The 16,010-nt window shown below is 35.8% G+C and overlaps 1 protein-coding gene across 1 annotated transcript in view; it reads right to left on the bottom strand.

Moving 5' to 3' along the window:
• Nucleotides 1-201: 201 nt before the first annotated feature.
• The window catches only part of LOC107689270 (BCR activator of RhoGEF and GTPase), a 46,553-nt gene continuing 30,744 nt past the window's right edge, over nucleotides 202-16,010 (bottom strand). Inside the window, exons 10-24 of the mRNA XM_016487214.1 lie at nucleotides 13,216-13,337; nucleotides 12,927-13,092; nucleotides 12,700-12,819; nucleotides 12,479-12,554; nucleotides 12,232-12,336; nucleotides 12,043-12,117; nucleotides 10,969-11,066; nucleotides 10,633-10,752; nucleotides 6,084-6,143; nucleotides 4,782-4,891; nucleotides 3,008-3,147; nucleotides 2,751-2,885; nucleotides 2,554-2,659; nucleotides 2,053-2,215; nucleotides 202-1,936 (exon numbers count right to left, since the gene is read on the bottom strand). Coding sequence (XP_016342700.1) covers nucleotides 1,847-1,936; nucleotides 2,053-2,215; nucleotides 2,554-2,659; nucleotides 2,751-2,885; nucleotides 3,008-3,147; nucleotides 4,782-4,891; nucleotides 6,084-6,143; nucleotides 10,633-10,752; nucleotides 10,969-11,066; nucleotides 12,043-12,117; nucleotides 12,232-12,336; nucleotides 12,479-12,554; nucleotides 12,700-12,819; nucleotides 12,927-13,092; nucleotides 13,216-13,337 — 1,686 coding nt within the window. The 3' untranslated portion in view covers nucleotides 202-1,846. The remainder of the gene's footprint in view (nucleotides 1,937-2,052; nucleotides 2,216-2,553; nucleotides 2,660-2,750; nucleotides 2,886-3,007; nucleotides 3,148-4,781; nucleotides 4,892-6,083; nucleotides 6,144-10,632; nucleotides 10,753-10,968; nucleotides 11,067-12,042; nucleotides 12,118-12,231; nucleotides 12,337-12,478; nucleotides 12,555-12,699; nucleotides 12,820-12,926; nucleotides 13,093-13,215; nucleotides 13,338-16,010) is intronic.

The raw sequence follows: 16,010 nt of genomic DNA on the forward strand, positions 1-16,010 counted from the left end.
AGCATTGTGCAGTTTCAGTATTGTCCAGTAATAATAATAAACAAAGTCTATTGTTTCAGCAATAGAGCTCCAGGAGAGGAAGGAATGCTGAACGCAAACCACTGTGTCCTAACGTCTTCTGAGGGGTAATGCTAACTCTTATTGAGGACTGTTTAATGCACTTGGCCATCGATCAGATAAACACACAGAACAGTCAATGACTCTGTGGAAACAAGAGGATGAAGGAGTTTATTGTGATCCATCTCCTTAATCCTCACTGTGCCATACTTATCCATATACAGAACATTTCCTCATCATGGAAGCCGGGTTGTAAAATGCAGTCAGGAATATCTTCATCAGTACAGTGCGTAATGGACCAAATAAAAGAGAGAACCAAACAGGAGCTTAATAAAGGAAGTGCAGATCTAGAACATACTATGGAATAAGAACAAAGAAAGGCAAAGATCTTCAACACAATTACAGGAATGTCTCCGTTTTCCTTAGTCTAAAGGAAATACACAAGCGGAAAGAATCTGTGTCACACAATAACTAAAGGAAATCTCTAAAAGAAAAATAAATCATAAACAAAAAAAACATGCCTGCATGTTACATGACATCCTAATAATACACAACCTCTCCTTTGTTCTGAACAACATAATACTGATATATGCATATTAGCCATGATAATCTGAACAATTTACACACACACACTTAACAGGGCAATGTATTGGCACTGCTCAGGATTGCAAAGTACTTGCAAGTTTTGTGAACAGCAAAAAAAAATAAAGGTTTTACAAAGTTAAAATACAATGATCTTAAACCATTAAACAAGAAAAATGTACAGTGTTTAATTTTTGCTTTTTTTTTTCAATACAGAAAACTAATGTAGCAGTGATATTATTCTGATGGAGAACTTCTATATCCATTTTAATATATTAAGTCTATCAGTAACGGTTAATCATGTATGCATTTCCAACAATGCCTTAAATGATATAAAGATTAAAAACTATTTGATGTTTTATTTCCGAAGTTATGTGAGGTTTCCAGTTTGAACAGTACTGAAAAATAAGGTGTAATAGTCCTATAATATCATGTGATATGACCCATGTGCACTGCACTGTTTTAATATAGGCTCAGTAATCAAATATTAAGTAGATTTATTTGAGATAAAACAGAGAAATGTTTAAAAAAAAAAAAGGAATGTACTTTCTTGGGAATCATGGGAGTGGTAGAAACTATAATTGTGTTGTATATTCTTTTTAATTATGAACTGATATGCTAATATGTTGACCATAGTCACATGTTGGTTAAAGAGTCTCACATTTTAGTTCTCTGCATTGTTTTATCCATCAGAAAGGGGCCATATAAATGTGTTCCTCCTCATGATTTACGTATTCAGATGTTCCGTAGCCCATGCCACGGTAAGGCATAAATCATAGGTGAGCAAAATATCAGATCAAATAAAATGTTCATGGAACACTGGAATGTGTAATTCTTTATAAACCCACAGTGCTGGAAGGAACAAGAGAAAATGCAAGAATAACATTCACCATCCAATGATCTACGGGAAGCTTGGCACTCAAAGTGTGAGCCACCATTCATTCAGATATCTTACAATGGATGACAGTGAAAATAAACAACATCACCTGCATGTTGAAACTTGCTTGTAACAGTGAGTCCATGAGAAGATATCAGACTGGCTTGTCATTCTTCACTGTACTTTTCTACAGAAATATCAACAGAATGATACAAATGCAGGGAATTCACTCCACTTGGAAGATTTCAGTAGGATGTTGGTGCCCTCCATTGGTCACATGCTGAATCACTTCAGTCCAGTGCATTTCACATAATGCACCTGAGCTCCTTTTCAAACCTCCGTGGAGAAGAGCATACTCTGCCGTTTACTATCCGGAGTAGGGATCGCCTCCAGCTGCAGGAAGTACAGTAATACTTGGACCTATAGAGACGGAGAGGAATAAAGTGATCTAACCAATACATCAACACAAATATTATTTTGATGCTTTGAGACCTCAGGACAGTTAAACTAGAATTCTAGTATTGTTTGGTTGTTACCTGAGACATAACCTCAAGAGACCAGCTGTCACTCATAGAGATGGGCTGCGTGGGATTGGATGGAATTTTACTGTCCTTTTCAGAGGGGCGAAGGAGGGTCGGGCCGAATACTGTGGCGAGATTGTGGAAGGACATCTTGTTGACGCTCTCATTCTCAGCGACCCTGAGGGAAATAAGGAAGAAGGTTTCAGTCAACACTTAGCTCTAAAACAAATGTGAATGGTGCCTGCCTTCCAAAAAATAGCAGGCATCTCAAAAGAAAAAAATGTATTCACACAGTTTAATTTTTTATTAAAGACTGGCAATAAATGATGAGGTTAATTGTGATTATTCTACAGATAGTTTTGTAAAGAAAAAATGCTGAAGCTATGGTGTTTTAGGTGGTTCCTACAATATTTTGATCCTAGATTTGAATCAAGTTATCGCAAACACCAATTCAAATATGTATATTTTCACTTAAGAATCATGTTATGGAAATTGAATGATGGGATCAGACGGCACCTCTTCAGATGGTCCAGCAGAAACAGGAAGGTCAGCAAGTTGGGTTCGGGTAGCGAGAGCAACAAATTGAGCATACAGCTTTCCTTTGCCACACTGTCTGATAATGCTGAAGAAAACGAATAAACAAAAATAAATGATTAATATGAACTTTTTAAATAAATGATTATTCATTAGAACTTGAAAAACACTCAACTGACCGATGCCTTCAGTGAAATTTGCATAGAGTTCGTCGGTGAAGAGGGGCTCAGGAAGCTCTCTGAAGTAAAGCTTCAGTGTTCCAGCGATGGCATTCACATCCATTTCACTCATCATAACTGAAACATCTTTATTGTCTGTTAAATCACAAAAAAATACTAATTTTTAGCCATAACAAAAATACATATAATACATACAATATGAAGAATTAGATTTATTTTAATGTAATTGTAGGTTCATCCCTACAAGAAGTACTTACTGGCATCAAAGGCAGCTTTCAGGGCCTGGATGTCCGTGGCCACACCAGAGACCCGATAGATGCCCACTTCCTCCATCCCTCTGCGCTCAATCTCTTCTACACACTGTCTCACAATAAGAGGCACTTTAGAGTGCTCCCGTCTAAGAGTAACAAACACACATGAGTCAACAACCAGCATCTGGAAAATATATTCATATTGAGCTGTGCTTAATTTTTTGGTATTAAAGATGTAATTTTTCTATGACCACAGAAGATTATGGGACATCTTTTACATATACATATATAAATATATATATTTACATTTAGTCATTTAGCAGACGCTTTTGTCCAAAGCGACTTACAAATGAGAACAATGGAAGCAATCAAAATCAACAAAAGAGCAATGATATGCAAGTGCTATAACAAATCTCAGTTAGCTCAATGCAGTACACGTAGTAACTTTTTTAAAAATTATATAATAAATAAAAAGAAAACAGAATAGTAAAAGAATAGAGCAAGCTAGTGTTAGATGCCTTTTTTGCTTTTGTTAATTGTACAATAAATACAAAGAAAACAAATAGAATACAAAAAGATTAGAAAAACTAGTGTTACTTTTTTAAAAGAAAAGAAAGCAGTAAATGAAACAGAAGTTTTTTGTTAAAATATATTTTTCCATGGAAAAATTAAAAGTAAACTTCTATTATTAAAGGAAATATTTTCTTGGCACATTTCTGGGAAGTAAAAAAATAACCAGCATATTCTAAGAGCTTGTTTATTTGTTCACTATGAATGGAAAAATTACTTTGCTGTATCAATGTTCTCATAGCCTATATTTAAACCTACATCTGCATTATCCGGACACAGCATTCCAATATCCCAAAATCAACATCATAATGAGACAACCATGAGAAAATAAAAAACAATTCTGTCCACCATATACCCCTCCCAAAACTGTAAAGTTAAAAAAAAAACTATTATTAGAGGGCAATATTTCACTCCTGTGCATTGCTGTTAAACTGTTAAACTATGAAAAATGCATATCTGAGAGTCTAATTCCTAAATCCACAGTCCTGTTTTTATTGCAGTCCTCTGAGGGAAGCCCTTGGCAAACCCTTGCCTTCAATAATCATTTCTTCCTGTTTCTCAGGAAGTCCATAATGTGGTTGCTTTCTGTTTTCCTTTCTGCTTTTACGAACCCTTCTGACGGAGACCAGCTTTCCTCAGCTTTATTAAAAGGAAGTTTCCACCTCCTTATTTTTATGAGCCCTCATTTGAGTCATGTGGGTCTTGAAAAACACTCGGAGAATGGTCCCTGTGTCTTCTAAAGGATGGGAAACATGGCTGACATCTGACTGGTGTCGCTCTTGGAGTGAAAGATGTGTGAGTGGGACATGACTGTTTTCATTGTTGAATCACGACTGACTGTTTTGACATAAAACTTGCATAAACAGTTAGAATGCAATATAACTATATTAATCCTTATATAGGCACACTCACTAGCCTTCTTGGCAGTCATTTTTTACTTATACTGACATCTAGTGGTGGGAATGCAGCATTATTTAAATACAAAAGTTTTGAAAGTATCCAAAAATAAGGGGTTACAGAGTAAAAATGAGTAGTATTTGGCTGGTCATATGATCTCAACATGGCGGCCCTCATGAGGAAACCCACTTCATGTAAAGGAAAAACAGCTTTTATTACTGATATGACTGGAATTTTATAATGTTACATTCATATTTGTATCAGTCATACACTGGATTGATTGATTGATTGATTAATTGGCAGGTTGACTCACTTAGTAACGGACCCAATTTTGACTCCAAACACTCCAGACTGTTTCCTGGAGGGCATCCTCTTCAGACTGAACTCTCTGCTGGTAAACCGCATAGACAGCTTGACCTCAATCTAGAAAGAGTGATGAATGTGTACAACATTTTTTTTTTATTAAAACATCTCACTGATGAGAACAAAGTAACTCAACTCAGCTCAATCTCACCTATCAAATAATCAAGAATTAAATCACTGTAAGCTGTGGCCATCAGCTTAATATCAAGCCACATGACCGTGATAATCCATCATGGTGCTTCATATTGCTAAAACTTGATGGCAGACAACAGACTACCTTTCAAATGTTTGGGGTCAGTAGGATTGGTTTTAATGAAATTCAGCAAGGATGCATTAAATTGATCAAAAGTGACAGTAAAGATTTTACATTGTTACATGAGATTTCTATTTCGATTAAATTATGTTCTTTGAACTCTCTACTCATCAATGAATCCTGAAAAAATGTCTCACGAAATAAATAAATAAATATAAATAAGCAGTAGAACTGTTTTCAATATTGGTAATGATAAGAAATATTTCTTGAGCACCAAATCAGCATATTAGAATGATTTCTGAAGGATAATGTCACACTGAAGGCTGGAGTAAAAATTCACTGAAGTTGCTAAAAATTCAGCTGTACCATCACAGGAATAAATTACATTTAAAGAATCATTACATTACAAATTACAAATTGAAGAATCAGTTATTTTAAATTACAAACTGTAACAATATTACTGTTTTTACTGAATTTCTGATCAAGAAAATGCAGCCTTAAACATACAAGACTACTTTTAAAAACATTAAAAAAATCTTCCTGAACAGTACTATATTTAAATAGACACAGAAACACACACAAACACATTTCACAAATCATTGTAAAGTATGTATGCAAACTTTTGAACAGGGTAATTTGGGGAATTGTAGTTATTATTTTGACAAATGAAATACTGAAATGTATCTGTTATACCACTTCAGGGCTGTAAAAATACAAAGACAATTTCTACACACTCATATTTAAATATATTACAAAATCTGCAAAAGAGACAAGTGATAAGCACCTACATGTGCACTACATATAGTTACAGTATATCATCACTTCAGTGTTCAGCAATGATAGAGCAACATCAATTATTCACTTCCCAGACAAATATAGATGATCCTAATCAAGTGTACTGGCCTGTTTAAATGTAAATGGCCTTTTGAACATTTAATAAAATGATTGTTCCTATTATTAGTAATTGTGTTATTATTGTGCAGGATGAGCCACACTGACCCCATTCATGCTGATTACTGTCCTCTGCCAGTCTTTACCCTGCAGCGATTGAGGATCCAGCTGTGAAAATAGGGACAAAATGTCAATCAAGAGGATAATCTTTATATGAGCATGACCCAAACACAGAGTCACCTGCTAAAAATGGCAGCTCAGTGAACACGCTACTGGAAAGTATCTACATTTCACAAAAATAAATGAACAAACAAATGCGCTGAGCCTGGACAAATGAAGATAGCTGCCCAGGCACATAGTACAGCATTTGAATGATGCAGACCAATGCACAATACTATTTCAACTTAACCGATATAGACAAAATCATCACTTAAACTTAAAGAAATGCACAACCTAAATAACAGTATAATCCAAACAGTTTCCCTACTTTATGATATGTCTATCTTCCCCAGTCTCATAGTATTACATAACGTCCACATAGTCGGTTGTCAGTACTAATCTAGTGACAGATTCTATTCTAATCATGTCTCTAATGCTAGGGCGTCAGTTTGTATTTACTGTGGTCTGCTATGGGTATTGTGACAACATAATTTACCAGCTTGCTGCCAGTGGAAAGACCTGTATTGATTGGTTGGCTTTACTCATGCCAAAAAATCTGATGTAATTCAAAGCAGCTGGTGCACTAGTACATAGTGATATGACAGCAACAATGTCATATTTCAAATGTTCAGAAGGCATCTAGGATGGGGAAATGCATCTTTTGTATATATCATGTCATCATGGGTGTAACACATTGTTTTAGGCAGGCTATGTCTAGATTCAGCACAGTAAACCAAAAGATCAGTATCACAACTAGAAGCAAGCAATAAACAATTTCATTACATTACATCATATAAAACTATATTTTCACTTATAAAAAACCCTTTACACTACCTGTCAAAAGTTTGGGGTCGGTAATATAAAAAAATAAAAAATAAAAAAAATACTTTTATTTAGCAAGGATTAATTTATAATGTTACAAAAGATTTCAGTTTCAAATGAATGCTGTTCTTTTGAACTCTGTATTCATCAAAGAATCCTGAAAAAAAATGTATCTCAGTTTTAACAAAAATATTAAGCTGCACAACTGTTTTCAACATTGATGATAATAAGAAATGTTTCTTGCGAAGCAAATGAGCATATTAGAATTAAATAACTAACTACTATACTACTATAAGAACTAAATAATATAATAGATCGCAAACTTTTGAATGGTATACTGTGTGAGAAAATATAAAATGTGTAATTATAAAGACAAAAAAAAAATTATTGTGTCTAAATAACTGGCTTTACAGTGTCGTTGTACTAAAGCAAATGTGTATTATCATTGACAGTGTATTCAGTACAGTGGGAATTTTTTTTCCACAAAACTAAATGCAGATTTCATATGGTAAATTATATCTTTAGTTAACTTTGGCAGTCCTTAAAAACACATTTTGACCCCCCAGCAGCCCTTTGCTGCCTCCTGGAGGTCACCAGTTTGAAAACCCCTGCTATACACCAGTCTTTCCGAGCATTCTTTTTATCTTATGTACTCCATCAGTAAGTCTCAAGCCTTAATATTTTTCAAATCACAATGTTATATTACCTTAACAAACAATACATACCCTACTATGTTACCGATGCAGACCAAAAAAAAAAAATCAAACCAGAAAAATCCACATCAAACACTTCAGCATCTCGATTCCTAATCACACCGCTTAACAATATTCATCTCAAACCAAGTTAACAAACTGAGTTTCTTATTTCCTAAATCCCCACACAGGACAAGGCGAGGCTCTCGTTACCTTCTGCCTGAGGAGCGTGCTGTGCACTCTACCCCAGAGTCGAGCCCCACTGCTCGGACCCTTCCTGAGGCCAGTGTCCACCACCTCCTCATCGTCCTCCTGTTTGTCCTCTTCCTCCACCGCACAGCTGCTAATCAACTCTTCCTTCATCAGTTTACTGCTCACAGTCTTCGTTCTACCATAATGCTCTTCACCTGAAGTGGTGCGTGTTTTGGTATAACTGTTCTCATGCTGGTCTGAATGAATCTATTGTTGTGAACGTCTTCTCTGATATATTCTTGAGTTCACACACACACAGAGCTCCCCTGACGGAGCTGTCACACAGATGGAGCGCTGGGATTAACTACAGAATCTCCGCCCACCCTGATGATTACGGCCCAGTGTGACAGCTGACCTACCAACAACGCATTCAAGACAATTTCAAGTGTTTCGCTTGGTGCTCTTCTGCTTATCAGCAATGAAATGTGCCACTTCTTAAGTTTAGGACAGTATTATGTTTTTCCAATCAGTGTATGACCTGTCGTAACAATCATTTTAGAAGAAACTGAAAAATGGAAGTTTTTAATTCCATACAAACATGTATAAAGGATCTTGCTTGGAGTGTTTGGACTAAACAACTGAGATCTATAGGTCTATGGCCACAGAAAAAAAAACATATGGTTGCCATGGCAAAAAAGGGTCATGTGATTAAGACATAATCTTTCATATGCTGATGCAGACTTTTACTCAACCAACCCGTAATTTCGCACCAGCGTGTCATGTCCTACTTTCTCTTTGGAGCATTTCCAAACAACTCTGATGACAATCCATAGTACAGTCCTTCTAATCCTTCTCTAGCACAACACCTAAGCATTTCCCTAAAGCTGCGCCTCTGTCAAGCCGCCATTCTGGTTTCTCTAGTAACTCGACCACACCACCGCATATGGCAGGATTATCTACCTGAACAACTAACCGGCTTTGTTCTGTTTATTGCATTAGGGATTATAAATGTAAATGCTTAGTCACCAGTGTTGGGAGTAACGCATTACAGAAGTAATCATATTACAGTAGTATATTACGTTTTGCTGTAACGCAGTAATATAACGCATTACTAATAAAATTTGGGTAATATTATTACTCGTTACAATCTCAGTAACGCAAGTTACAACAACATATTTTAACTCTAAATTAAGGGGTGAATTTACCAACACCGCAAAACAGCACCAGAGAAAAAATTCCGCAGGCAAACTAGTTTATCTATTTCGTGTTGCTGGAATTAAGATGGTTGAGATGACTGCAGAGACGGATTCTACATTTGTGAGATGGACACACTCCTGTTATTTTTGTTGTTTGTTTCCGCTGTTCGATCGCGCCGGCGCCTCACGCGCACACAGCATTGCAAACGTCGCAGCCTGTTCATTATCAGAATAAAATACTGTCAACCAAACATATAGATACACCGGTTAATTTAAATAGTGCGTACTGCGTAGTAGCTACAATCGGTGCCGTTCAGCATGAGCTCGGGCCAAAGACAATGGCGGCTCCAGGATTTTTTTGTTGGGGGTGCTAAGGGGGGACTTAACAGTTCAGAGGGGATGCTAAAAAACTAATTAGGCTAAACTGAGTGAAAATAATGAACGCCTATAAGCTTCAGCATACAAATTCAGCCACCTTGTTTTTTATATACAGCAGCTTCGAAAAAGGCATATTTTAGATTTTTTTTTCTGTGGTATAAACTTCTCATATGCCACTGTTATTAGTGATATAACTTTAATGCCAACTGCCAAATATGACACTTACAAATTAATACAATTTATGAACGCACATAGAAAAGAGAGAAAGTAGGGATTTGTTTCTTTATTCTTATTCTTTAAACAGGTCTATTAATTTATACAATGAATTATAGGCCTAAAAGAGCAGCTTTATTTCATGCACCGATTTTCAAAAACAACCTGTTTAACGCAAAATACGTTTCTTCTCGTGTTTTTTACTATACGGGCCACAAGATAAATATTAAGGGAATAATTTAAGACAGTTATATATCATCATCAGCCTATATTGAAGTAATTTGGTCTCTTGTTGTCTCAGAGAATATGCGCCGTTAATGCAGCGTTAGAAAGCTCCGTCAGTTTTTTTACTTTCACTTTCTCTATAGTGAATTTACTGACGTTCAATCCACTGGGTGTAGAATGAACAGCAATAAACTACATTTTGGCATTTTATAATACTAATGTGGATATTTTGGTGAAAGTAACTCAAAAGTAGTGTAACGCATTACAATTCAGAGACAGTAATATTGTAATGTAACTAATTACTTTCAAAAGACAGTAACTAGTAATATATAATGTATTACATTTTGGAAGTAACTTGCCCAACACTGTTAGTCACTATGGGTAAGCAGATTATTGCTTGTTTTATGTATGACTAATCGATAAAATTGAAAATAAAATAACACAATTTCATGATTGATTGCTTGGATTTGTGCACAGAGAAAACGCACTTCTGTGAAGAAGAAGAAAAGACACATTTGAGTCCACAAAGTAACCCAAAGCTCATAAGTATAAGTATAGTATATGTTGGCATGGCCTTAATTTATTAGCATTTAATTTAATGTAATATTTTAAAATGAGAAATGAGAACAGGATTATTTGAGCTGTCAACTGTCCGGTGTTTGTTGGTGAGGACATCCCTGGGATTTGTGACCACTGTGATGAACCACTATTGAAAATATATAAGCAGCTCACCTTCTCAAAGCTCCCTAATATATTAAAATATCATCTAAACAGGCATACCTGAATCTGTCCTTTGGCCATGATGCGATCCATGTTCTCCCCATCATCCCTGCACTGTCTGACCTTACTGTAGCACAGCAGTCTGAGGGTCTGAGAGCCCTCCAGCTCGATCTCAAACTCCTGTGAAAAGAGGGTCCAACCTCTATTTAATCATACCATTCAACTTGCATTATAATGTCTTTTCATATTTTAAGCTGCAGGGTGTAATTTGTGATCAGTTAGTGGGATCAAATGTTGTTGCAGCATAAGGACTAATATTCTGTCTTTGTGACACGCTAGGTTTCTCTAAATGTTTCTGAAGGCAGCTACATGCAGAGGATGGGCTGCAGTTCTGACCTCATTCCAGTTTGGCTCTGTGGTGTCTCTGTACACACGAGTTTTTGCTTTGTTCACAAAATAACCAAAAGTGTCCACCTCTAATGTACAGTACAGATCTGGAGGGGGAGAGAACAGAAAACAAGCCGGTTACATTTGAAACCATTTTCAAATGTTTAAAAAAAAACATTGAACATGAATCAGAAATTTAAAGTTACTTTCCCACATAGTATTTTCCAATCAAAGTTAGAGGTAACAGTATTAGGCAGTATGGGCAGTATGACCAAAACCCCAATAACTATTACAGTAAATTTTAATAAGTATATTTTATGATCAATTTTGTAATATTTTCTTTTTTATTTAATATTCTTATTTTTTGTATAATTTACCGAATTAAATATTTTATAAATAAAAAAATAAAAAAATGATAAGATACATAAAAACACGATTATTGAAATCAAAAGCAATCAAAGTAATAAAATACAGCTGTCACTGTATAACACTTCAGTTTTCACTTTTCAATTTGAAACATTGAAAATAACACTATAAAATGGTTATCTATTTACATTATCATTAAATTTTTTTAAAAGTTTTTGAAAGAAGTCTCTCACCAAGACTGCATTTATTTGATCAAAATACAGTCAAAACAGCAATATTGTGAAATATGAATGACTTTTTATGCAAAGATCCTTTGGCTCTTATTACATTACATTGTCACCATGGTACATACAGTAATGACATTCACCCCAACTATCTTCAAGCTTCTGTTGAGTATAAAGGCTACAAGAAAGCGGAAACAATGAATGAGCGAGAACAAAGAAAGACATAAATGAGTGATGGAAAGTTACATTTAAGAAGAACGCAGCATTCCCTGTTAATCCACCCATCCCACAGCTGCTCACAGAGAGAACTCTGCCCAACAACAGCAGGGAGCATGTCAGGTGTTTTCATGCATGTGCGCACATATTAGGGAGGCATTCAATAATTTAATGATTACTGTGAGCCGGATTTCATTCCATCTAATTGCAACCACCGAAAAAACACACTGCTGCAGTCCCATAAACTAGGTGAGACATCCCGTGCCAGACAACTTACTCAAGCTCTGTTTCAGCCCTGTTGCAGAATGAACAATCACATTTAGAAAGCCATACAGCCCTGTGGATTTATCATCTAATGGGAGAAAAACAACCAAAAACAACTCAATTTATGACAAATTTCATATACAGTAGAAAGAAATAAAATGCAATACAGATCTTAATAAAACAAATAAAAAAAGGCACTCACCTTCTTTATTGATTGTCAGAGGAACATTGTGAACTGTCTGTAGCTTCACGCAGGAGTTGGTGAGCATCTGCAACTCAAGGGAAGTCAAAGAAAAACTCTTGAAACCTGTGAGAGAACATACAGAAACCAAGAGAGCCTCGCTCAGTGAAGTCACCAATATCTGCATTTAACTAATAAGTGACTCTCTCTTGAAGGAAAAGAGCAGTTTACAGAGTCCTGCTGTTTTCATGCATGCAAAAATTCTTACACTTTTTCTGCTGCTCCCGAATGATCTCCCTCCATTCTTCTCGCTCGTAATCAGATGAAATCAGGAATGTATAGCCCTGAAATACAGAAATAAAACAAAGGAAATAAGGGGGGTTGACCTATCCCTATTAAGTGTTAAACGTCTGTCTTAGCAAAGAACACAGACTGCAGATATACATAAAAAAAAATGCAGTTTTAGGAAATAGTCTGGTATTGATTCACCTTGCCATTCCTGTTACTGACTCTGAAGGCCATGCATGGAGATATGAGCAGCAGCAGTGATTCCTGTTCGCACAGTTTCTTCCTGAGACGATCAAGGACTTTACCTCCTTTACAAACTCTCTGAACACATGAGAGAATTACAGGAAGGAGGTGGGAAACAATTAACACAAAGCTGAATGTTTACTTTAGAAAAGCATTTCTGAAACATGTTTAATTGCCTCATCTACCTTTTCTCTCTGTATCGCATTCTTGATCTGGGAGATCTTGACCTTCATAGCATCTATCTCTTCCTCTGGTATCTGGGGGACCGGTGAAGACTCCGATTCATCAATGGTCTGAAAAGTGACGTCAGCTAGTGGGATATACCACTTACAGTCATACTGCTGCCCCTTCCTGAACATAGGAAGACACAGAAACCAGGGGTCACAGATATGACAAAGCAAGAAAAAAAGACAACAACTTTGAAATGAGGTATGTTTCTACAGATGAAAAAAAGTTTTATATAGATTGACTTGCCCTCCGGTTTGTTTCTTCAATTTGGCGCAAAGCAGCAGATCGGTAAAGAGGAAGACATGTCGAAGTTTTCGTGACCCTTCTACTAACTCCACCATAAACTGGTCTCTGAGAAGCTGTCGATTCTTTAAAGACATTAGGATGACTTTAATATGCAGGACAATACATTAAAAACAACAACTATGTCTCTGTTGTATTTACATATAATTATAATAATAGCAGTAGTAGTAATAATAATAATAATAATAATAATAACATAAATTATATTTGTTGAAGTTTGACGCCTTCTGTTTCTGAGAACTCTGGGAATGTGAAAAGGCACCATCATAATTTTTGGAAACCAAAAAATAACCTTAACACAATTAGTTTCAACTGTTTACCAACAGGGGGCGTTCATGTATTGTTTACTGCTCCATGAATCAGTGGCAGTCACTATTTTGCCTGAGGTGTGGGGTCATTTAAAGTAGGTGAGGAGGAAAAACAGCCAATGAGAAGCTCAGACCCATTCCCTCAGATGGAGGCATGACACACTTAAGAAATTGCTATTGTGGGTGAGTCACGGGAGCTATTTTCATGATAATGATGGCAGCCTGAAGGGGTTTTAAACTCAGACAAGCACGGCTGGATAGGATTGAAAAAAGTGTGCTGGATGAGATGATTCACAAAAGGCAGATATGATGGTAATTACCTACTGTAAGTCACATTAGAGGAAACATTTTTCCTTAAATGGATTGAAAAACAACATATTCCACTAACAAAAAAAAAAATGTCCTTAAAATAACAAAACATCAAATTGAAAAAGTTCTGTACAAGATGTTTCGAAAGATGTCCATCTCAGGTCATTCTTTACAACTGGGTGTGTATTTGCACTCTTGAGTGACCGAATCTTCCCCTAATTGAAGGGTGTGTGAAATATGTGAAAGACATCTGCTCTTTTCATGGCCTGAATGTCTGTATGTGTGTGTAGATGCATTCAAAACACTGTCTCTGACCTGTGACCCTGGCTTCAGAGAGAGTGTTTATCCCTGCTTTTTTTTTTCTCTCCTAAAGTACACCAGGATTTGGCCAACATGATATATGGGTGCAGTATTGACTTTGGATGCATTTAGAGACATCTGCTAAAACAGCCTAAGATGAGAAGCAGCACATGGCCATGAACTGGAAATCCATCATCTCAATGGCCATAATTACACAGGACATGGACCAAGATGCCCTGACAAGTGATAATGCTGGAAAATACAATTACTTTCTTTCTAAACAGGCTTTGTCAGACCTCTGAATGAAAATGTAAATGTGCTATGAAATATATTTTTAAAGGGGTCATATGATGCTTTTTTAAAGATCATTATTTTGTGTATTTGGTGTAACAGATTATTCAATTGTTATGTTTTTGGTGGTGTTTTATCATTAAATCATTATATTAGACTTAGAATATAGTGCACAAAAGACATAAAGAAAGCTACATTTATGATGCTTTCGTATCCTTTTTGAAGCTTGAAAGCTTCTGTTTTCAAACATTAAAATTAGAAAATGAACCAGCACAGTCTTTAAAATTTCTCTTTTTGTGATCCATAAAAAATAGGCCTTTTATACTCCTTTGATACAAAATTGTTTGTTGGATCCCAATAGAGAAACTAAGAGATATTTTAGGTCTTGTGTGTCTGGCAAATATCCACAGTTAATGTAAAAAAAAAAAAAAAAATTTTTTTGATGAATACTTTCTCATAGGATTGTATAATGATGTTTTATCATCAGTTCCTGCAAAGTGATAAAAGAAAATATTCTTAATTTAAGTACAAATCTTGACAGGAATCATGATTAAGCTGGCTGTACTGTTCCCCAGCGTATGTCAAACATTCCTTTAATCATTCCAATAATAAATAATAACTATCTTTGAATTACTTCTCTGTATTTTCTTTAATAAAAATTCCTGGCATGTCCATAAGCCTACAATCAGAGAGCCACTTCCCACACAGTTTTCCAGTAATCTGCGAGGAAGTCTAGTACCAGGTCAACTGACTCACAGTTCAGAGGGGTCGGGAGAGTGTGCAATAAAGATCATGTTCCATGAAGATATTTTGTCATTTTCCTACCGTAAATATATCAAAAATGTGTTTATCATTAGTAATATGCATTGCTAAGGACTTCATTTGGACAACTTTAAAGGCTTTAAAGACAACTTCTTCTCTGTATTTTCTTTAATAAAAATTCCTGGCATGTCCATAAGCCTACAATCAGAGAGCCACTTCCCACACAGTTTTCCAGTAATCTGCGAGGAAGTCTAGTACCAGGTCAACTGACTCACAGTTCAGAGGGGTCGGGAGAGTGTGCAAATACATGTTTGTGTTCATTCTGAAGCTGGGAAGGGTGTTGAGACACTTCTCGTTTCGCATAAACGACCTTTGATAAAGGAGGAAGGGGAACAGGAAGGCGGGAGATGATTATATTGTTGACGGGACACTTGCAGCGTTATGCAACCGGAGCGTACTGAAGAATATTTTTACACTTCTTGTAAAAATATTACTAAGAATTACAGTACAAGAGTTTATCAGCAAGGGTTTTTCTTCTGGCCTTGTCACCTTGAGCTCATGTGTGTATTTTTAAATATATTTTTTAAGGCAAAAAATAATATGAATGATTAATTCATAAACATCATAATTTTTTTGAGTTGCACCACATAACTTTTTAAAGCCTGAACTAACCTTGTTTGTCATAAAAATCACTTTATGACATTTTGTCTTCACAGTTGCTTATTTTTCTTTTATATATATATATATATATATATATATATATAATTA

The sequence above is a fragment of the Sinocyclocheilus anshuiensis genome, unplaced genomic scaffold, assembly GCF_001515605.1.
Source record: "Sinocyclocheilus anshuiensis isolate Anshui unplaced genomic scaffold, SAMN03320099.WGS_v1.1 scaffold1255, whole genome shotgun sequence".
Classification (NCBI taxonomy): Eukaryota; Metazoa; Chordata; class Actinopteri; order Cypriniformes; family Cyprinidae; genus Sinocyclocheilus; species Sinocyclocheilus anshuiensis.